A 23658-nucleotide genomic window follows, 5' to 3' on the forward strand; every position below is an offset into this window, starting at 1 on the left:
GCTGTGAGCCTGGAGTCACGTGTAAACTAGACAAAGTGAGGATGGCAGATTTCCTTCCCCAGGCGATATCAGCCAACATGACAATTTTTTAAAAATGAGAATTGACAATGATTTCACTGTTACCATTGCTCACCTTCGTTTCCAATTCTAGATTTTATTAACAAATACCTCCAACAGCAGTTGTTACAAAACCAGGGGCAAGAGCAGGGAGAAGAGTGTGGACTGAGGAACAGGGGTCAAGTAGAGAGACCAAGGCAGGGGGAATGGGAATCATGGAGAGGGAAACTAGGAAATGGAGTCTACAGTGGGGAACGGGGAGTTGGAGAAAGAGGGGGATGGCAGAGAGGAGTCATTTTGGCTTAGTCAGAGAAGGGCAGACTAAGCAATGAAGACTGGTGAAAGTCCAAGAGGAGAGCCAAACTGGGAAAGGTGGGCAGAGAGAGGTTTTGAGACAGGTTAGTGAGTATCAAGGAGGAGAAAGGGATATCAAGTAGTGAGAATTGAGGAGGAGAGAGATTTTGGGTGGAGTGGATCGCAGAGGAGAGAGGAAGACTAGGTAATGAAATAGGTGTAGGGGCAACATTTTCTGCAAAGCTTGGAGCAATAGCAAGGTGGTGAATGAGTGTGGTGCTGAAAGAGGAGCACTTAATAACAGGGTGAGCAAAACCCAGAGACTTTACAGTCCGGGAACAGTGAATGCAAGTTTCCATTGGTACACAAATGGAAAACAGGGGATAGATTTTAAGGATTCTCACTGAAGGAACCAATGAGGAAGGGGAAAGGAAAGTTCTTGAACTGAGGGCTTCTAGGCAATTGAATGCTTCACCACAAAAGGTTAATTAGGGGTGGACAACACTTTATTTTTTGAAAAGAATGGGGCAAATATTCAAAAACAAGGGGTATGAAAGAAATTGGAGGGAAATGGAATTACAGGGAAATTTCATCAACAGCAGTACAGTCAGGTTGAGCTTAATGACTTCCTCTTGCATTATCATTATGATCATTCTCTAATGATCTACCCTTTACTGAAATATTGGTGCTGACGACCGAGATTTCATCCACTGAACTCTTCTTAGTGAAGATTGATGAGAATTCTTCAGCCTGGTGTTTTGCACTGATGTGCTCATCTCCGTCATATTTGAGGATGGGGGTGTTTCTGGAGACTGCTCTCCTCCGTTGAGTTGCGTAGTTGGCCACCAGATATACGACTGTATATGGCAACACCGCAGAACTTAGAACTTGTCAGTTCAGTCCCTTGATTGCTTAGCTCTGTCCAACAACAGCTTGTTCCTCTGTTTGGCATTGCTATATTTTGGCACTGGCCCCCAGATGTTAGTAATGAGGAGTTTGCAGGGTCAATAGGTCTGTGTTTGCCAATCAATTCCGGTGCCTAGATCAATGAGTCATATACTCATAGAGCTGTACATATGCAAATGGTTCCTTCGGTCCAACTCGTCCATGCTGACCAGATATTCTAAATGAATCTAGTCCCATTTGCCAGCATTTGGCCCGTATCCCTCTAAACCCTTCCTATTCATATACCCATCCAGATGCCTTTTAAATGTTGTAATTGTATCAGCCTCCACCACTTCCTCTGGCAACTCATTCCATACACACAACACCCTCTGCGTGAAAAAGTTGCCCCTCAGGTCCGTTTTAAATCTTTCCCAATTCACCTTAAACCTATGCATTCTAGCTTTGGACTCTGCCACCCTGAGGAAATGGCCTTGGATATTCACCCTTTCCATGCCCCTCATGATTTTATAAAACACTATAAGGTCATCCCTCAGTCTCTGAAACTCCAGGGAAAATAGCCCCAGCCTATTCAGCCTCTCCCTATAGCTCAAACCCTCCAACCCTGGCAACATCCTTGTAAATCTTTTCTGAACCCTTTCAAGGTTCACAATATCCTTCCTACAGCAGGGAGACCAGAATTGATCGCTTCTTTTTTTATTTGTTCATGGGATAGGACAGTCTAGGACTGTCTAGGCCAGTATTTATAGCCCATCCCCTGCTGCTGCTGAGAAGGTCGTGGTGAGCTGCCTTATTGAACCAATGGGCTGGATTGAGTTCCTTTTTCAAAGTTACGTAGCATTTTGGTAAAACTGAACAGTTTCCTGGATCATTTCAGGGAACAGCTAAGGGTCAACCAGACTGCTGTGTCACAAGTAGGTCAAACCAGGTCATGATGGCAGCTTTCCCTCCCCAAAGGACATTGGTAAACTGGGTGGATTTTCACAATGATTGATGGCAGATTTCATGGTTATTTGTGACAGCTTTCAATTCTAGATTTGGTAATGAATTGAGTTTAAATTCCACCAGCTGTGGGATTTGCACCCAAAACTTAAGGAAGGAAAGCAGAGTTTAGGATTATCAGATCAACCATGATACCACTCAATGGCTGAGTGGACACAATGGGCTGAAATGTCTACTTTTGCTCTTATGTCTTAATGGTCAACATTAGCTTTGGCCTCTGGGTTACTAGGCCAGTGACACAACCACTAGGCCACCATCATCCCTCAACTCTGATGGAACCAGAGTAGACTATTTGCTAAAACCTCTGGATTGAGGTTTGAATCCAGAACCTTCTGATTGGATGAAACATTAAATTGAAGCCTCATAGACCTGGGCAGTACAGACACTACAGGCAGAATCTCCCCAGCCTCTCGACTGTGTGGGCCCGTGGTGAGAACATTGGGAAAATCCAGTGAGGTGTCCAATGAGGGCTCAATGTGGAGAGCAAACCGTCCCATTTTCCAACCAAGTGTTAAACAGCGAGACGAGATTCTCACTAGTGAGACCGATTTGCTTTATAATTCATTGTCACGCTCACTATTACTTCATCTAAACCCATTAATATGCACTATCCCATTCATCCACTCGCTGACAGAAACTGGAGAACCCAATTCGAAAGTCACAGTGGGTCCTGGTGTCTCCAGGTCTCCTCCAGACTGGTATCTTGGACACCTGGGCACCAAGATCTCAGGGCATACTCCATGGGCAACCACGTGTATCCCCATCCACAGACATTGGCTTCAGACACATACCAACCTCACCGAACCCTCATGGCGCGTCTCTGATCCACTTACAATACAATTCTGCACCTTAATGCTACATTTGGAGTGCACTGACACCTTTCAATGGAATGATGCTGCAAGGACAGTTTGCCAGATCCCAACTAAGTGAAGAAGTGGCATGGTGACCATGCACGACTAATAATTTGGGGGGATGGTGTAAGTGAGAGCGAGTGACGGAACATGTTGCATGCAACAGTGAAAGCCGTAGGGCATCAGCCTCGGTGTGATTGAGTGAATGTGAGGTATCAGGGAGAAGATAACAGCACTTACCTTGGTGGTAAAGAAACATTCATTGGCATTCTTGTTGCATTGTTGGGTGTCCCTCCAGATGGTTGGGACTGCAGTAACACAGATGGCAACTTCAGAGTAGACTGGCAGAGACTGGTGTTGTGGCCTTCTAAGCTGGTCCTGAAGGAAAAGGACAGCCGTCCTCTAGGTCTCTGTCCGCAAAATGGGGCGCCAATTTTCCCCTTCCGCATCTGGGGCTAAAGTCAAAAACCATGCAAGGCAGCTTTCGACTGCCAGTTCTTGACTGGGTGGTCAATAGGGGGCCGGTTCCAGGAATCCAGGATACCCCAGCAGTGACAAGTACGTCCGACAGACAGAATCGCTGGAGGGAGAAGCGTAAGATGACCAGGGCACCAGAGGGGCGGGTAGGTAGTTAAAGTGGCTATCTTCGGATGATAGCACAAGAAAAACCCATTAGGCCTTGCAGAGAGAAACTCTCCAGGAAACTGAACAAAATTGATACTTAGCCAATTTCTGGTAAATTTCAGCCCTGTGTATCAGTGCTACTTGTCAGGCCAGAAAGGATGATGGTCTGGTGAGTGGATTACAGTGAACATGGTGAAACTGGTGTGTCATGTTCAATCAGTAGTCAACGTGATGAGCAGGATTAGCAGCAAAATGTGCAGGCACCCCAGAATCTATCCCTTCAAACACAGAACAGATATTTCAGGTGGTACCAACTTTCAGACTGGTATACAAAAAAAACCCTGCATTTATACAGCACATACACTGCAGGACAGGCCAAAACAGTTTGCAGATAATGAAGTCCTTTTGAAGAGCAGTCACTGCTGTAAAGTAGGAAACATAGCAGCCAGCCCATGCATAGGAAGACCCCAAAAATGGCAATGTCATCATGACCAGTTAATCTTTATTTTTAGTTGCTGATCAAGGGAAAAATATTGACCCAGCACCAGGGAGAACACCTGTGCTTTTCTTTGATGTATTGCCATGGGATCCTTCCTTCCACCTGCGGCCTGTGAAACATCTGAAAGATGGCACCTCTGTCAGTGTAAGGCATTATCGGTACTACATGAGCGTCAGCCTCCGTTTTCATCAAGCGTTGGTGTGAAACTAAATATCACAGTATGGCACTGTTTGCAGTAAGTCAGACATTCGGCTGTTATGTAAGTGAAGGGACATTAAAGTAGACATCAATCGTCAGCAATTCCACAAAACTGGCTATTGGGTAGTAACAGCTGGTTTTACCTTTTGGCTCCATTATTTCATTCAGTCACAGGCCACACATTATTCTGCTACTAAAATGTTTGTGGGCTGCTTTAAGATGTAATCGTTTGCATTCTTGAAGTTAACAATCAGGGTCACTTACAGGTCTGACTGACTTTGTGTTTTTTATATAAGTATCAAAGGGCACAAAGTCTAATTGTTAAGTAACTGGGCCGCAATTATTTGACACTAATCATTGGGAATTTATGGCAGAGATGCTCGCCCCTTTGCACGGAGAGCTAATAAAACAAGAAAGCAAATGTTTTGTAAAGAAAATGATGTATTTGGGGAAATTATGAGGCGTCAAATGCAAATGACACTGAATTCTGATTGTGTAAAAGTTGTCAGCTATTCCCACGGCAAAATTGCAAATCCCATAGAATCACATCTCGGATACATCGAAATTGTACACTGGAAACTCCAGCTTAGCTGAACGTGTATAAGAGTCTTTTGTGAGTTTTTACTTCTGGAGCTAAGTCCTGAACAAATTGAATAATATGGACGTTTTACTGCGTTTTTTTTTTACATAGATCATACTTGGACATAAACTGGATCATGTAGGATCACATCGGCTTTCTCAAAGCTCCACATTACACAATTTTATGATGGCTTCCCCGGGATTTGAACCATTGTTGAAATAGTAGAGATGATTCTACTTGAATGTTGGGGAAATTGGAATTCTGTGAGGCAAGAGAATGAGCAACACATGTTTATTCTGGTGGGTTTCAAATTACTTTTACTCACAAACAAGAGATAACAACTGTTATCAGTCAACAATATTTTCCACTTTGACAGAGTTTTGTAGACAAAAGGTAGTTTTTTCTGCTGCTGGTAGCCAGCCCAGTGACATCAGGGCACCTGCATGTTCCCCTGGTCCATACAAACGAGCGCGTTATTCCATTGGTGAAGATCTTGTCATTACATTCTCTCCTTCGGACTGACATCTTCCTATTCATCCACTCAAGGGAATTATTGTGTCGAATGGTAGCTCAGCCATGTCTGGCTCTCCAGAATAATGACGAAAACCACCTCTAAGCTTCACGTTCCAACTCCATGCCTGTAAGCCAGTATCTCTCCCAGGAACACTTTATTCAACGGTTTGCTGAGAAATGACTGAAACATTTTCATGCTGGTGGCTTTTGCTGGGTCTTTCCCATGAAGATAAAATGAACACTATCTACCAGTGAGATTGCTAATTTAATGCAATTTGTTTCACAGCATCCATTATTTAACCAAGGTTTCAGGCACATATCTTTTAGGTGAATTTCACGCCTGTATCTTTTTAGGCCTTGCCTGGTGTTCTTCGATGTATTTTAATAAAGCCTGAGCTCTTTTGTTAACTTTGTCTGCCAGTTTCAATAGGGAGCTCAGTCCCTTACTTTGCCAGTATTCTTGGTCTTTATGTAACGAACGCAAGAGCATCTCAGGCAAACACTGTGAGGCAATTGTCTTCAGGATGTTCGGAGATAACCTAAAGCCAACCAAAATACATTGTGTGCTTTTTCTAAAATAAGCCAGCTCAGGTACAACAGCCATTACAATCACAACTCACATTTATAGAGCACCTTAGACATAGTTAAGATCCCTCCCCACTTCCTCAAGGCATTTCTCAGACTGGTCCCAGGCAAAAGGCTGTTGCTGAGTCAAAGAACTGAGCTTGGCCAAAAAGGTCAAAAGAGAAATGAAAGAGTCGACGTAGGCACGAAGAGCCTCCTTCTGCAATGTAGTAAGACTGTAGTAATACTGTAATAATACTGTAGTAATATTGTAATAATACTGTGACTGTCAGGTGGGTTTAATGCAGAATTGTAAAGGAGCAGAGAGAGAAGTTTGGAAATTATTTGCACAGAGTATTACCTGGATGTCTGAAGGGACAAGGGAAGTCAAGCATTCACAAGAGGCTAAAGTTGGAGGAATGCAGAGTTCTTAGGGTGTTGTAGAAATGGCTACAAAGGTAGGGAGGCTGGCGGCTATGGAGAGATTTGAACAGAGGGCGAACAACTTTAACACCACGGGTATAAATTAAAACTATTAATGGAAACAAATGCAGCTCACTTTTGAAAACCAGATTTACCTGTAGAGGAGGTGAAAGTCAATCATGTTCCTGAATTCCACAGGGCAGTTATCAGTCTGGTTTGCTACCAGCATGGCCTAGACAGCATTGTACAGATTGAGATGGATGGAAGCAATGCAGGCAGCACAGATAGTCATCTGCAGCACTGCCCATCCCTGAGGAATCCACAAATTCCTTCCAGTAGTTTTCCATTCTCTCCAAAAAGCGGCTAACTCCATCAGCCAACAATAGCTTGTGGACATGTAAATTCGAGTATGATGAGATATTGCTATATAAGTATTATAGCTTTAAATTCCCACCAATGGACATTATAAACAGCCCGTGCTTGTTCTGTCAGATGCAGGGAATTCCTTTTCTGTTTTAGTTGGGTAAAACTATCAGGGAGATTTTAATTATTTGATGTTATCATAACCTGGATTTATATGAAAGGGGCAGGAGGAAAACTTCAGTTCCACTCAACCTATTTCCATTTTGTTATGTTAATCCCGGAAATCTGTGCTTTCCAATCCAGCCCTCTCTGTTTTAGCACAGCGAAGTAAAATACAAGCTGAGAGAACAAGGTGTAGAGCTGGATGAACACAGCAGGCCAAGCAGCATCAGAGGAGCAGGAAAGCTGACGTTTCGGGCCTAGACCCTGAGAGCTCGGGTTATATGATTTCCCCTTCTGATGAGATCAGAGTGAGGAAAAACGCCACAGTCTTTTCCAGCTCCATTTTTGAGAGCGACGGATGATATTCCCACCCTCCGCCACCACCACCACCAACCACCAACCCCCCCAACCCCCCCATTGGACCCAACGCACGGTTAGTGCTTTGAGTCCAGTGATCCTTCTTTCAGAACTATTCCGAAGAAGAGCCACCAGACTTGAAACGCTGACTCTGCTTTCTCTTCACAGATGCTGCCAGGCTTGCTGAGTTTCTCCAGCAATTTTTATCTTTAAGTGTCATTTTAGTTGAGTTAGGAACATGGACATAGGACACAGACCATTCAGCCTCTGGCCTGCTTTGTCATTCTAGATCATGGCTGATCATTACCCTGAATGGCATACTCCCCCCATTCTCCTTGAAGTAATCAGTAACAAGAAATTTATCAATCTCTGTCTTGAACTTACTCAATGACTGAACTTCCATAGCTCTATGGGCTTGAGAATTCCTCTAAGGCCCTTCACTTTTAGTCTGCTGTAAAACCAGAATATGCTGGAACCTTCTGGAACAAATCAGCTCAGGCAGCATCGGTACGGGGGAGGAAGGCAGTATTCCCACTTTAACCTATGACTTTCTCGAACCAGAGTTCTGGTGAAAGACCATCAAACTGAAACATTAGAGTTATCTTTTTAGCCATATCGATGCTGCCTGACTTTCTGTTCCCACCAATTTCAGATTTCCTTTCAGATTTCCAACATCTCCTGTACTTTGCTTTTTCCAGTTGTTCATTACCACCAGCCCTTCTCCAGCACAGCTAAAACAAGTCAGCAAGTTAAGAAACTAGCTACATGTTAATGAATTGCATCATATGCTTATTTATTCAATTATTTCTTGGCCACTTCAAGAACAACTCATCCTCAGCCATAGATAGTAGGAACTGCTGATGCTGGAGTCAGAGATAACACAGTGTGGAGCTGGAGGAACACAGCAGGCCAGGCAGCATCAGAGGAGCAGGAAAGCTGACGTTTCGGGTCAGGAAGAAGGGTCCTGTTCCTCTGATGCTGCCTGGCCTGCTGTGTTCCTCCAGCTCCACAGTATGTTACCTCATCCTCAGCCATACCTGCATAGAGATCACAAATGAAATATTGTTCTGATTCCTAGTAAAGTGGTACTTTACAGGTGGACCCCAGGGAGAAGATTTTGACTGTGTGTGACAGTATAGAACAGGCGATAGAGAATCAGCAGTCTATTTTACATTCCTCCCCATTGATTTCACTAGAAATAAAGATCAGGGTTTTGCTGATTCACACTTAATCCCTTTGACACTGTCAGACAAAGTCAATGTTTACCCTTTGTGGTGGTGAGGGACCAGCCAGAGCTCCTTGTGAACTGCTAACATTTAGACCTCAGAAAGTGTTGGGCACGGATTTACCAATCCCTCTGCAGCAACAATGAATGGTGCCCCTGAAGGCAACGCCAGCACGCACCAGTTGGACTGAATGGTCTGTTTCCGGGCCGTGTTCTTCTGAGCGTGAATTGTCTTTTTAAATCTGCACCCAAAGTGCCGCCCGAACTGTTCTGTGCACTTACCAATCTAAGTTGTTTAAATTAACTGCACGTCTGTCCCTGTCCTTGCCAAAGCTGTTCAAAATCACCTCCACATCCTGGGGGAAGGAAAAGGAATAAAAGAAATGAAATAAATATATATATCATTGCTACAGCCATGCAAAATTACCAGTTCTGAAAAAGAGTGATACCGGACTCAAAATGTTCACTGTTTCTCTCTCCTAGAACTGCTGAGTTTCTCCAGTGTTCTTTGTGCTTGTTTCAGAGTACTACCTGCATCCACAGAATTTTGCCTTTATTACAAAAGTACCAAAAAACTGTGACCAAACAGGTATGACTTCAAACACAAACATACAGTCATACAGAATTCAAACAGAGGCACTCAGCATCTATGGAGAGAAAGAGTTAACATTTCAGCCTGATAACTAACATGCGCGGGGCCTTCGGTACACTGTTATTCAATCTTCCTTTGTGCGACATGGCTTTCAATGTTTCACTCAGAGATGTCACATCCTGTTGTAGACATGGAGCCACAAAACTGAAGGACACTATCCATGATCCTGCTGCTATCCAGTCCAGGTAGAAACAATGTTCCAGATTTGCTATTCCAGGAAAAAGATGGAGTATCAGAGCTGTGCTTTTTTTGTTAAATTGTTCTGTGGGATTTGTTGCCTGTGATTTGGCTCCACTCCACTTTGCCGAAAGCAGACCAGTTTGAGTAATGCGATTGTAATGAGATGGAGTTCTCATAAGTATTCAAACTAGCTTTTAGGACGTTACAGCTAAAGTAATGACCCAGCAGGGAGCAGAAAGCAGCTCAATGCCAACCATTGGGATTAAGGGCAACACTTCTGTGATCAACATTTTTGTTCTAAATTCTGTGAAATCATCAAACCGTTACTTCTTTTTAAAAGAAAAAGGAATAGTTGCAGGCAGTGTTAGCAAGCACAGAAGCTCACACTGAAAAGCTTGAAAAGCTAAATTGCATAAAATATACCGCGTGTGGTTCCTTTATGTGCGCACTTTGACAGTGTCAAATACAAAAATGTGTTTATCTCAAAAAAGTACCTCACAATCTCAATGTCATCTCTCACAACCTCTACACGGCCTACCTGCAGCTGGGTATTGAGGGCTACGGGCCTTCTTGAAGTGCGTCATCAATGCAGCCTCTTATCAGTTGACAGGATCAGACGAACACAGACTGACAATTCAAGATTGCATTGTGAGAACATGATTAATGTCTGCCCCAGTCTGAACGATGCACAGGTTTACCATCCAATGTGCTGAACTAAAACTGGAGATCTTTTTCCCTTGTCGCAAATCAAATGATGTTTACATCATTGGCCATTTCACTGCTTGAGATTAATAAAGACAGCTCTAGAGCGATGGTGTAAGTTTCCCGCTTTTTGCTCCCCGTCTGCATTAATTTTATGAATGTCGAATTCATTTGGATGAAATTTGAGAGTTATACATACGAATCTTTCACTCGAGGTTCGTGGATTAATCCTCGAGCCTTCCTGGCAAAGTCGGCCTGGAATGTGGGATGTTGGCACAACTTGCCCATACTAAAGACCGAGAAATACGGCTTGGATTATTGTGGAATCCGGTTGATCCGTGCTGGTGTTGTGACCATGGATCAGGAAGCCAGGAGTGTACTGGAAGGATAACAGGAAAGTTTTCCAAGTAACCTTTATTTTAGCTACAAGGCAGCGATAGTTATTCTCTCTAGTGTGCAGTCACCGTAACATCAGTAACTAAAGATGGACATCTGAGTAAATTAGCCATATTTAGGATAAAGACCTTGGGCAGAATCCCTTAGGAACCTGAACAATGTGACCCACAGTGAGATTTGTGGCAGAATTGGACAAAAAAGGAACTCTATAATTCTACGAAAAAGTCTTGTCAGGCCCTTCTTGACGTTGGAAAAATCTCGCTCCATCTTTTATTCTTTTGACAAGCAGCGAGGGCGAGTTACTCACTACGCAGTGATGCGTTGTAAATTAAGGAGGATTATTTGGCCTATGATGCAGGTGTCAATCAAGTCTAGCCACACTGATCCCACTTTTCAGTTCTTGGCCCTGGAGCCTAAATGCAGGTGAATATCTAAATACTGCTTCAATGTTAACGAGAGTTTATAGCTCAACCACCCATACAGGCAGTGTGTTCCAAATTTGCACCCCCGTCTGAGAGAGTGAAAAATGTCTCTTCAGCTCTCCTTCTAGCATCTACCTCTTACCTTACATCCATGCCTGTTACTACTGACCCATTTACTAATGGAACATGGGCCTTCCCATCCACCCTATCCATGTCGCTCATAATCTCATGCACCTCCCTTGGATCCTCTCTCAATCTTTGCTGCTCCAGAGAAAATAATCTCAGTTTATTCGAACTTTCCTCATAGCATAGACCCTGCAGTCCAGGCAACATCTTAGTAAATTTCCTGTGTATCCTCTCTAGTGTTAACACATCGTTCCTATAATGTGGTGACCAAAATTCACACAGTACTCCAGTTGTGGCTTCCCCAGCATTTCATAAAGTTGCAGCATAATATCCTTTACTCTTGTGTTCTATGCCTTGACTTACAAAGGCAAGTATCCCATTATGCCTTTGTAATCACCTTACCTACCTGCCTTGCTACCTTCAAGGAACGGCAGATATACGCACAAAGGTCCCTCTGGTCTTCAGGACTTTGGAATGTCCTACCATTCATTGTGCAATCCCTTGCTTTGTTAGTCCTCCCAGGTATATTACCTCACACTTTTCCAGTGAATTCTACTGGCACCTGACCAGTTAATTGATGTCCTCTTGCAGATTATGGTCTTCCTCCTCACCAGTTACCATCCTACAAATTTTCTAGTCTGACATAACCTTCCTATTTGATCCCCTACATTTAAGTCCAGATCGATAATGTACATCACAAACAGCAAGAGCCCCAGCACCGAACTCTGCAGAACCCTATTGGAAACAGACTTTCAGTCACTGAAACATCCCTCTACCGTCACTGTCTGCTTTCCACCTCTTAGTCTCAAGGGCATAATGACAATGTCACCAGACTCATAATCCAGAGTCCCAGACTAATGTTCTGGGGACAATGGGTTCAAATGACACCATGGTAGATTGGGGAATTTGAATTGAAAATAAAATCTGGAATAAAAAATTAGTATATTGATGACTACTCTTGGTTGTCATCAATATCAATCTGGTTCACTCATGCCCTTTAGGGGAAAAACAGTGCCATCCTTGTCTGACCTCCAGACCTACAGCAATGTGTTTGACTGCTCTCTGAAATGGCCTAACAAACCACCCTGTCCTAGGGGAATAAATACTGGCCCCAGTCAGTGACACCCACATCCCATGAACGAACTAAACAAAAGCTATAGGAAGGATGTTGTGAAACTTGAAAGGGTTCAGAAAAGATTTACAAGGATGTTGCCAGTTTTGGAGCGTTTGAGTCATTGGGAGAGGCTGAATAGGCTGGGGCTATTTTCCCTGGAGTGTCAGTGGCTGAGGGGTGACATTATAGAGGTTTACAAAATCATGAGGGGTATGGATAGGGTAAATAGGTAAGGTCTTTTCCCTGGGGTGGGGGAGTCCAGAACTTGAGGTGTAGGTTTAAGATGAGAGGGCAAAGATTTAAAAGGGACCTAAGGGGCAACTTTTTCATGCAGAGAGTGGTGCGTGTATGGAAGGAACTGCCAGAGGAAGCGGTGGAGGCTGGTACAATTACAACATTTAAAAGGCATTAGGATGGGTATATGAATAGGAAGGGTTTAGAGGGATATGGGCCAAATGCTGGCAAATGGGACTCGACTAATTTAGGATATCTGGTCCACATGGACAAGTTGCACCAAAGGGTCTGTTTCCGATCTATGTATCTCTACGACTCTAATTTGTGTCGAATTTGCCTTGGATCCCACGGATTCTAACTTTTCTGATCCTTTGGAAAACTCCTGTAAGGAAATGGTGACTAATCTTCATTACACACATTGTCATTTTGGAGCAGATTTCTCTGTGACCAGAATACGTGTAACAGACTTGAAGCATGGGAGAAAATAAAACACTAAAGCAAGAATAACAAAAATATCCTTCTGGGAATACGTGGCCCCTACTGTTCTACCATATTAGAGCATGGACAGATGATTGTCTAGCATCAAAGTCTATTGGAGAGGAGCCAATTTCACATTGTTTAAATGCCTGATTCCTTTTTTAAGCATAAACATTTTGTTTCCATAAACATTTGCAATTGTGCATCACAAGCTGTAATTGGTTCCAGGACTTTGATTCCTTTAAAGTCACGACATTTTGTACCTGCGGTCATGACATTTAAATCTAACATCAATGTTTCGATTAGATTGTCCAATGCAATTTCACATTATTTCCAATACTGTGTCAAGCCAAACGTGAAGGCTGTTACTTCTTCCATGCACCAGGATCTCCCTCAAGTTTGCACACTGACCAGGCCGAATGCAGAAGGATCCCACTAGATCTACTTAAAGAGATTACCAACCACTTTAGGAGGACTCCGGATCAGCAACCACAGCAACCTATCAGAGGACAGATTGGTGGAATGCTGTGAGACCTTTACAAATCCTATGAAACTCTGCAAGTACGTTAGCGGTATGAGTATTCAGAGCAACAAGCTGAGCCAGTACAATCAGCCTAAGCTTTTGCTGCAGTACTCAGACATTGGGTGCCTTCTGTTTGAGCTACAATGGAGACTGAGGTATCAGCCACCAGTCGCTGTTTTAGGTGGTAACGGGGTTTATCAGTTCCGCTCTGGACAGCTTAGGTTCCCAGTTCTGCTCTCAGGCTGATATTGACAATGAACTGCAGGCTGTTGAGCAGGCCAGGCACTTCAGCGGATGTGATATCAGCCTTATTTTGAATGCCACCTCATCGACTTCCTCTTCTGAACATGTGGGTGGAATCTCACCCTCCAGTGAGCTGGCATCTTTCCTTCCTTGACTGTGTCCTGCCTGTAGACCACTCTCACTGTACGCAGAATCCACCTGTAAGCTACAGCCTTTAAAATACACAGTGTGTCAGTGTCTGAGCTGAGCAAAAAATTGGAAAGAAAATGTGAATTACTTCCTTTGTCCAGCAAGTCATTAGAATCTAGAATGTGCTTCTGCCTGAGAGTACCATGGAGACAAATTTAATCATGGCTTTTGAAAGAGAAATGGATAATTATCTGGGGAGAAAATAAACTGCAGGGTTCTGGGGAAATGATGAGGGAGGAGGACGGAGTGAGCTGCAAAGAGCTAGCATAGAATTGATGGGCTGACTAGCCTCCTCCTACTCTGTAATCTTTGCATGATTCTCAGGTTGGCGGCTGTTGCTGTGAGAATGAGTGACCGTGGTCCTTCTCTATCACTGTTTCCCTCCACTTCCGTCTCATTCTGTTCCACTACAGCAGTCCTTGGGTATCTGACAGGAGAAAGGTGCAGGATAGGGTAGTGGTGAGAGGAGGGAGAAGATCTAAGAGTGAAGCTGACAGCACGAGCAGATTGTAAATCAGGAGAGACGGTGGGTGCAGACCACGTGGGGTACAATATGCTGGATTATTAGTTAGGAACATCACGTCACTTTTGGCCTGTGTGATAGGGTCAGTCACAACAGTTGCCAGTATTGGTCAGTAACATCTCCTGCAATGACATGCCTGGCACCCACGGGTGTAGCTACTGCTGCCTCCCATTATATGCCATCACTTGTTCCATGTTAGAGAGTGTCACTGAGGGTACAGCCATGTGATGAGGCTGCTGTTGCTGAATAGCACATGCAGCGAGCTGCGAGTGTGGGTGTGAGGCTTTCAGCTGCGCTGTGTGTGTGAAAGTGAGGTAAGGTCACGAATATCAGTCAGTGGTGGGGGCAGTGCTGAACCGGACAGTGTGTGAAATTAGTGATTGGAGGAGGGGGTGGTGTACGATATGACATTTGAACACTCTCTCAATCACTTCCAGCACTTTTCATCAAACCTCTGGCATTGACTGTGATGCCTATCTGCCCCACTGTCTTTGCATTATCCCCACCGTCTCCTGCTGTTACCCTCAAGCATCAAGGCCTCCAGTGCTAAACTAGAGAACTGTCAGGCACCCCCCACCTCTCACCCTGCTTCGACTTTTCCCAAAGGTTAGGCATTCCTGCATAACTATTTCCAACACCACTTCCAGCCGAAACTTACCCCCTCCTCCTACTTTCAAGAGGTACGGGCTCACTCTGAATAGCTCAGCTCAGCTCCATGCTGTGGTTTGGACTATCTGATGCCCCATGCTCAAGTGTACAGCTACTAACAGCGTCTTTTGCTGTCAGTAGGTTACAACTGCATGAACGAGCTGACAACATGAAACACTCAGGTTAATTGCATACCACCGCAATAAATGAGGGGGCCAGAGAACAGTATAAAAAAATGTCAGCCTTCATTTCCAGAAAGTTTATATTTAATCAAACTTATTAGCCTTTTCAAAGAGGTAATAGAAACTGACAAAGGCAATGCGAGGGATGGAGTGTACTAGTATGTTCAGGAGGTCTACGGACATGAGAAGCTTGTGATAAATATTAGGCTGTGCAGAGGCAGGGAGCAGAATAAATGGAAGACTTGAAAAGCAGCAGAAATACAGCAGTATAATGTCCTGTCAGAAAGTCAACCAAACTGTTGGGAATTTTGCCATCATAGGTATAACTTGTAAACCAACATGATTTCAAACCAGCAACTTTACTTGTAAATCTGTGGGAAAATTGCCTGCAAAAAGTAATATTTCTCCAATGTAACAGGCAGATTCTGGCACCCACAATTTATTGGAAGCCACAGATAAAGACTTATGACTGCCTGAAAATAACGTATGTGATGTATTTACTCAATGCTCTCCCCGAAGTCAAGTTCCACAATCCCTACTATTTCTGCTGATGCCTAGAGGGGGTCACATGAATAGAAGATGAATGATTGATGGTGCAACTTGGAAAGATGTGCAGCTAGTAGTTGAGACCAATACAGAAAGAAATCTCGGAGGGAGTACGAGACAAACCGGACAGGATTTCAAAGCTTCAAACAGCTATGTCTCCTGTTCAGCACTGGCCAGGAATAGCCAATTCCTTCTGTAGGTTAGTCTATTGACGTTATTACACAGGAACTTGGAAGCCTAAACTCTTAGTTCCTATTTGTTAAAGCATTTATTAAAAAATGATCAGGTTTGGTCATTACATTTTGATTTTGAGAACAAAAAATTACAAGCCACAGGCTAGGCCTCAGCTGGAGCCTTGTATTCCATTCAGGGCATCACATTTTATGAATGAGGTGAGGGATCTGGAAAAGGCGCAAATAAGATTGACCAGGGTGACAATGGGAATTAAGGACTTTAAGTTATACTGCGAGGCGAGAGAGCTTGGGTTTGTCTTCCTTACAGCAAAGATGGCTGAGAGCCCACGATCCAGACACCAGGAGAGGCTGAACTATTCTCAATTATTCCCAGCAATCAACATCATCAGACCTTGGGTGTGTAATCTGGTGGATTTTAGTGGACCCCACACCCTACACCTACCATGGAGTCAATGCATTACACAGCATGGAAACAGACTCCTTGGCCCAACGCCTTCATTCCAACCAGATATCCCAATCTGACTTAGTCCCATTTTCCACCATTTGGCCCATATACTTCTAAACCCTTCCTATTCATGTAGCCATCCAGATGCCTTTTAAATGTTGTCATTGTACCAGCCTCCACGACTTCCTCTGGCAGTTCATTCCATACACGCACCCCCTCTGCATGAAAAATTTACCCCTCAGGTCCTTTTTTTAAATTCTTCCCCCCTCATCTTAAACTATGCCCTCCAGGTTTGGACACCCCACCCTCGGAAAAGGACCTTGTCTATTCACCTTATCCATGCCCCTCATGATTTTATAAACCTCTATAAGGTCACCCCTCAGCCTCCAATGCTCCAGGGAAAATAGCCCCAGCTTACTTAGCCTCTCCCTATCTCCCAAACCTCTAACCCTGGCAACATCCTTGTAAATCTTTTCTGCACCCTTTCTAGTTTCACAACATCGTTCCTGTAGAAGGGCAACCAGAATTGTAATCAGTATCTGAAAAGTAGTCTCACCAATGCCCTGTACAGTTGCAACATGACATCCCAACTTCTATACTCAATGTTCTGACCAATGAAGGCAAGCATGCCAAATATCTCCTTCACCACCCTGTCTGACCGCGATTCTGCTTTTATGGAACAATGCACCTGCATCCCTAGGTCTCTTTGTTCTGCAACATTCCCCACGGCCCTAGCATTAAATATATAAATCCTGTTTTGGGTTACTTTACCAAAATGCAACACTTCACATCTATCTAAATTAAACTCCATCTGACATTTGTAGGTCCCTTGGCCCGTCTGATCAAAGTTCTGTCATTCTGAGATAATCTTCTTCACTGTCCACTGGGGGTAGGCAATGGCCTAGCGGAATTGTTGCTAGACTATTAATCCAGAAACCCGGCTGATGTTCTGGGGACCCAGGTTCGAAGCCCGACACAGCAGATGGTGGAATTGGAATTCAATAATTAAAAAAAAGTCTGGAATCATCTACTGATGACAATGCAAACATTGCCAGTTGTCGGAAAAACCCATCTGGTTCACTAATGTACTTCAGGGAAGGAAATCTGACACCCCCTACCTAGTCTGGCCTACATGTGACTCCAGACCCAATGTGGTTGACTCTCAATTACCCTCTCCGTTGTACAAATCCCTACAAAGTCTCAAAGAAATGAAACTGGATGGATCACCTGGCATTGACCTAGGCACCGGAAAAGCCAATGGCAGAAAGAGCCTGCAAAGTCCTCTTCACTAACATCTGGGGGTTGTGCCCAAATTGGGAGAGCTGTCTCACAGCCTAGTTAAGCAACAGCCTGACACAGTCATACTCACCGAATCATGCCTTACAGATAATGTCCCAGACACCACCATCACCATCCCTGGATATGTCCTGTCTCACTGGCAGGAAGGTGGTGGCACAGGGATATACAGTCAAGAGGGAGTTGCTCTGGGACATTGACTCCAGAACCCATGAAGTCTCATGGCTTCAGGTTAAACATTGACAAGGAAACATCCTGCTGATTACCACATACCGTCCTCCCTCAGCTGATGAATCACTACTCCTCAATGTTGAACAACACTTAGAGGAAGATGGCAAGAACACAAAATGTACTCTGTGTGGGGGATTTCAATGTCCACCCCAAGAATGGCTTAGCAGCAGTATTACTGATCGAGCTGGTCGGATCCTAAAGGACATAGCTGCTAGACTGGGTCTGCAGCAGGTGGTGAGGGAACCAACAAGAAGGAAAAACAGACCTGACCTCATCCTTACTAATCTGCCAGCTGCAGTTGCATCTGTCCATGACAGTATCGGTAAGAGTGACCATCGCACAGTTCTTGTGGACACCAAGTCCCACCTTCACATTGAGAATAACCTCCACTGTGTTGTGTGGCACTATCACTGTGCTAAATGGGACAGACTTTGCACAGATCTCGCAATTGAAGACTGGGCATCCATGAGCTGCTGTGGGCCATCAACAGCAGCAGAATTGTACTCCAGCACAGTTTGTAACCTCATAGCCTGGTATATCCCCCACTCATCCATTACCATCAAGCCAGGGGATCAACCATCATTCAATGGAGAGTGTAGGAGGGCATGCCAGGAGCAGCACACAGCATACCTGAAGACGAGGTATCAAGCGGGTGAAGCCACCAAACAGGTCTACCTGCACGCCATACAGCGAAAGCAGCAAGTGATAGACAGAGCTAAGCAATCCCACAACCAATCGATCAGATCTAAGCTCTGCAGTCCAGCCACATCCAGTTGTGAATGGTGGTGGACAATTAAACAACTCACTGGAGGAGGAGGTTCCACAAATATCCCCATCCTCAATGATGGAAGAGCCCAGCACATCAGTGCAAAAGATAAGGCTGAAGCATTTGCAGCAATCTTCAACCAGAAGTGCCGAGTGGATGATCCATCTCAGCCTCCTCTAGTGGTCCCCAGCATTACAGATACCAGTCTTCAGCCAATTCGATTCACTGCATGTGATATCAAGGAACGGTTGGAGACACTGGATACTGCCAAGGCTACAGGCTCTGACAATATTCCGGCAATAGTACTGAAGACTTGTCCTCCAGAACTTGCCGCTCCTCTAGCCAAGCTGTTCCAGGAATTACAACACTGGTATCTACCCGACAATGTGGAAAATTGCCCAGGTATGTTCTGTATCCAAAAAGCAGAACAAATCCAACTGATCTAATTACTGCCCCATCAGTCTGCTCTCGATCATCAGTAAAGTGATGGAAGGTGTCAGCAACAGTGCTATCAAGCAGCACCTGCTCAGTGATGCCCAGTTTGGGTTCTGCCAGGGCCACTCAGCTCCTGACCTCATTACAGCCTTGGTTCAAACATGGACAAAAGAGCTGAATTCCAGTGGTGAGGTGAGAGTGACAGCCCTTGATATCAAGGCTGTGTTCGACCGAGTGTGGCATCAAGGAACGCTAGCAAAACTGGAATCGATGGGTATCAGGGGGCAAACTCTCTGGTGATTGGAGTCAGGCCTGACACCTAGGAAGGTGGTCATGGTTGTTAGTGGTCAATCATCTCAGCTCCAGGACATCTCTGCAGGAGTTCCTTAGGGTAGTGTCCTAGGTCCAACCATCTTCATCTGCTTCATCAATGACCTTCCCCCAAAAGTGGATGTTCACTGATGATTGCACAATGTTTGAGCATCATTCATGACTCTTCAGATACTGAAGCAGTCCATGTTCACATGCAACAAGATCTGGACAATATCCAGGTCTTGGTCTGACAAGTGGCAAGTGACATTTGCGCCACACAAATGCCAGGCTATGACCATCACCAATAAGAGACAATCTAACCACTGACCCTTGACATTCAATGATGTTACCATCACTGAATCCCCCAATATCAACATCCTGGGGGTTACCATTGACCAGAAACTCAACTGGACTCACCACATTAACAGAGTGGCTACAAGAGCAGGCCAGAAGCTGGGAATACTGCAGTGCGTAACTCACCTCCTGATTCCTCAAAGCCTGTCCACCATCTACAAGGCACAAGTCAGGAGTGTGATGGAATACTCCCCACTTGCCTGGATGAGTGCAGCCCCAACAACACTTAAGAGGCTTGACACCATCCAGGACAAAGCAGCCCGCTTGATTGGCACTATACCTACAAGCATTCACTCCCTCCACCTCCGACGCTCAGTCGCAGCAGAGTGTACTATCTACAAGATGCACTGCAGAAATTCACCAAAGATGCTCAGACAGCACCTTCCAAACCCATGACCACTCCCATCTAGAAGGGCAGCAGACATATGGGAAGACCATCACCTCCACGTTCCCCTCCAAGTCACTCATCATCCTGACTTGGAAATATATCACTGTTCCTTCACTGTGACTGGGTCAAGATCCTGGAATTCCCTCCCTGATGGCATTGTGAGTCAACCCACAGCAGGAGGACTGCAGCGGTTCAAGAAGGCAGCTCACCACCATCTTCTCAAGGGCAACTAGGGATGGGCAAGAAATGCTGGCCAGCCAGCGATGCCCACATCCCACAAATGAATCGAAAAAAAATTACACCACCTATTTTGGTGTCATCTGCAAAGTTACTAACCATACACCCTATATTCACATCTAAAAAATATATAAATGATAAAAAAAAGTGGACCCAGCACCAATCCTTGCCGCATACCACTGGTCACATTTTTCAAGATATCGTTATTTATTTCCCTATGTTTTCTATCTTCCATTTCCTTCTCCACAGTAAACACAGATGGAAAATAATCATTTGGTATCTCCCCCATCTCCCGTGGTTCCAAAGACCTTGCTGATCTTTAAGGGGCCCTATTCTCTCCCTAGTTACCCTTTTGCCCTTAATATATTTGTAGAAACCCTTTGGGTTCTCCTTAATCCTACTTGCCAAAACTATTTCATGTCCCCTTTTTGCCCTCCTGATTTCCCTCTTAAGTGTACTCCTACTGCCTTTATTGTCTTCCAGGGAGTCATCCAATCCCTGCTCTCTATACCTGATATATGCTTCCTTCTTATTCTTGACCAAAACCTGAACTTCTCTAGTCACCCCACATTTCCTACACCTACCAGCCTTGCCCTTCACCCTAACCGGAACATACTGTCTCTGGACTCTCATTATCTCATTTTTGAAGGCTTCCCATTACCTGCAAACATCCGTCCCCAGTCAACCTTTGAAAGTTCTTGCCTGGTATGGCAAAATTGGCCTTCCTCCAATTTAGAACTTTAACTTCTAGATCCTTCAGGAGGTGGTGGTGAGCTGCCTTCTTGAGCTGCTGCAGGTTGACCCACAATGCTGTGAGGGAGGGATTTCTGGGATTTTGATCCAGCAACACTGAAGGAACTTTGATATATTTCCAAGTCAGGATGTTGAGTGGCTTGGAGGGGAACACAGTGAGTGTGAGGCTGATTGATTGTCATTAGGTTTGATGTGTATGAAGCAAAAGTAGAGAATGGAACTTAGCTACAGATCATGGGCCGAATGGTCTAGTCCAGTTCTCTCCATTTGTTTTGCTTTCTTTCCATGCCTCTCCCTATTTAGGTTTCCTGGGAATAGCAAATGGGAAGGGGTCTTGGTCTCTTGGTCCCAAGCTCTTCCAAAGCCACGTTGTGATCTAATGTAAGAGGTGACTCGAGAATGTTGATGTTCCTTAGCCATTGGGTCCATTCTGGTCCTCTCCATTATTACACTCACTGCATGGCAGTTTAGGGTGAGGGCTTCTTGTTCTCTCTTTTCTATATTACAGAGGAGGAGGTGCTGAACGTCTTAAAACACATAAAGGTGGATAAATCCCTGAAACCTGATCAGGTGGACCCTAGAGTTCAGTGGGAAGCAAGGGAAGAGATTACTGGGTCCCTTGCTGAGATATTTGTATCATCGATAGCCACAGGTGAGGTGCCAGAAGACTGGAGGTTGGCTAATGTGGTACCACTATTTAAGAAAGGTGGTAAGGAAAAGACAGGGAACTGTAGACCGGTGAGCCTGACATCAGTGGTGGGCAAGTTGTTGGAGGGAAACCTGAGGGATAGGATTTACATGTATTTGAAAAGGCAAGGATTGATTAGGCATAGTCAACATGGCTTTGTGTGTGGGAAAGTTAAGTCTCAGTAACTTGATTGAATTTTTTGAAGAAATGACAAAGAGGATTGATGAGGGCAAAATGGTGGATGTGATCTATATGGATTTCTGTAAGACATTTGACAAGGTTCCTCATAGTTGACTGGTTAGCAAGGTTAGATCACACAGAATACAGAGAGAACTAACCATTGGGTACAGAACTGACTCAAAGGCAGAAGACAGAGGGTGGTGGTGGAGAGTTGTTCTTCAGACTGGAGGCTTGTGACCAGCAGTGTGCCACAAGGACGGTGCTGGGTCCACTGCTTTTCATTACTTATAAAAATGATTTGGATGTGAACATAGGAGATATGGTTAGTAAGCTTGTAGATGACACCAAAATTGGAGGTGCAGTGAACAGAGAAGAAGGTTACCTCAGAGTACAATGGGATCTTGCTCAGCTGGGCCAATGGATTGACAAGTAGCAGATGGAGTTTAATTTAGGTAAGTGTGAGGTGCTGCATTTTGAAAAGACAAATCAGGGCAGGACCTATACACTTAATGGTAAGGTCCTGGGGAGTGTTGCTGAACAAAGAGACCTTGGAATGCAGGTTCATAGTTCCTTGAAAGTGGAGTCGCAGCTGGATATGAGAGTGAGGAAGGTATGCTTTCCTTTATTGGTTAATGCAATGAGTATAGGAGTTGGGAGGTCATGTTGCAGTTGTACACAACATTGGTCAGGCCACTTTTGGAGTATTTCATGCAATTCTGGTCTCCCTCCTATAGGAAGGATGTTGTGAAACTTGAAAGGGTTCAGGAAGGATTTACAAGGATATTGCCAGAGTTGGAGGATTTGAGTTATAGGTAGAGGCTGAATAGGCTGGGGTTATTTTCCCTGGAGCGTAGGAGGCTGAGGGGTGACGTTATAGAGGTTTATGAAATCATGAGGGGCATGGATAGGGTGAATAGACAAGGTCTTTTCCCCAGAGTGGGGCATACGTTTAAGGTGAGAGGGCAAAGATATAATAGGGACCTAAGGGGTAATGTTTTCATGCAGAGGATGTGGTGAAGGCTGGTACAATTACAACATTAAAAGGCATCTAGATGGGTATATGAGTAGGAAGGGTTTAGAGGGATATGGGCCAAATGCTGGCAAATGGGACTGGATTTATTTAGGATATCGGGTCGGCATGGACAGGTTGGACCACTGGGTCAGTTCCGTGCTGTATATCTTTATGAGTCTATAACTGTATAACTAGGGATAGACAATAAATGCTGGCCAACCAGAGATACCCATGACCCACGAATGAATTAAAATAAAAATGCCAGTCTTTAAACCTCCAATTACATTTGAGTCCATAGTTTTATGCAGCAGAGAATTCTAAATTTCTGCTCCCCTTGTAGTTTGAGATCAAGTTTAAGATTATGTCCCTTTGTTCTTGATTCTCCCATTACAGGAAACAGTTTCTCCCTAACAATCCCATAAAATCCTTTTTAACATTTTGAACACCTTGATTAGATTACCTTACAACCCTCTATACTCAAGCAACCTGAGGTCTTTCACAGATAACAAGGTATGGAGCTGGATGAACACAGCAGGCCAAGCAGCATCAGAGGAGCAGGAAAGCTGACATTTCGGGTCTGGACCCTTCTTCATTT

General features: G+C 44.4%; 1 protein-coding gene across 3 annotated transcripts in view; it reads right to left on the reverse strand.

The window, feature by feature from the left end:
- Nucleotides 1-5308: 5308 nt before the first annotated feature.
- LOC109915212 (Golgi-associated kinase 1A-like) overlaps nucleotides 5309-23658 on the reverse strand; it is a 37398-nt gene continuing 19048 nt past the window's right edge. For all 3 annotated transcript variants that reach the window (XM_048606066.1, XM_048606065.1, XM_020514829.2), the window contains 2 exons: nucleotides 8898-8971; nucleotides 5309-6060 (listed from right to left, as the gene is read on the reverse strand). In XM_048606066.1, coding sequence (XP_048462023.1) covers nucleotides 5856-6060; nucleotides 8898-8971 — 279 coding nt within the window. In that variant the 3' untranslated portion in view covers nucleotides 5309-5855. The remainder of the gene's footprint in view (nucleotides 6061-8897; nucleotides 8972-23658) is intronic.

The sequence above is a fragment of the Rhincodon typus genome, chromosome 15, assembly GCF_021869965.1.
Source record: "Rhincodon typus isolate 14 chromosome 15, sRhiTyp1.1, whole genome shotgun sequence".
NCBI classification, from domain to species: Eukaryota; Metazoa; Chordata; class Chondrichthyes; order Orectolobiformes; family Rhincodontidae; genus Rhincodon; species Rhincodon typus.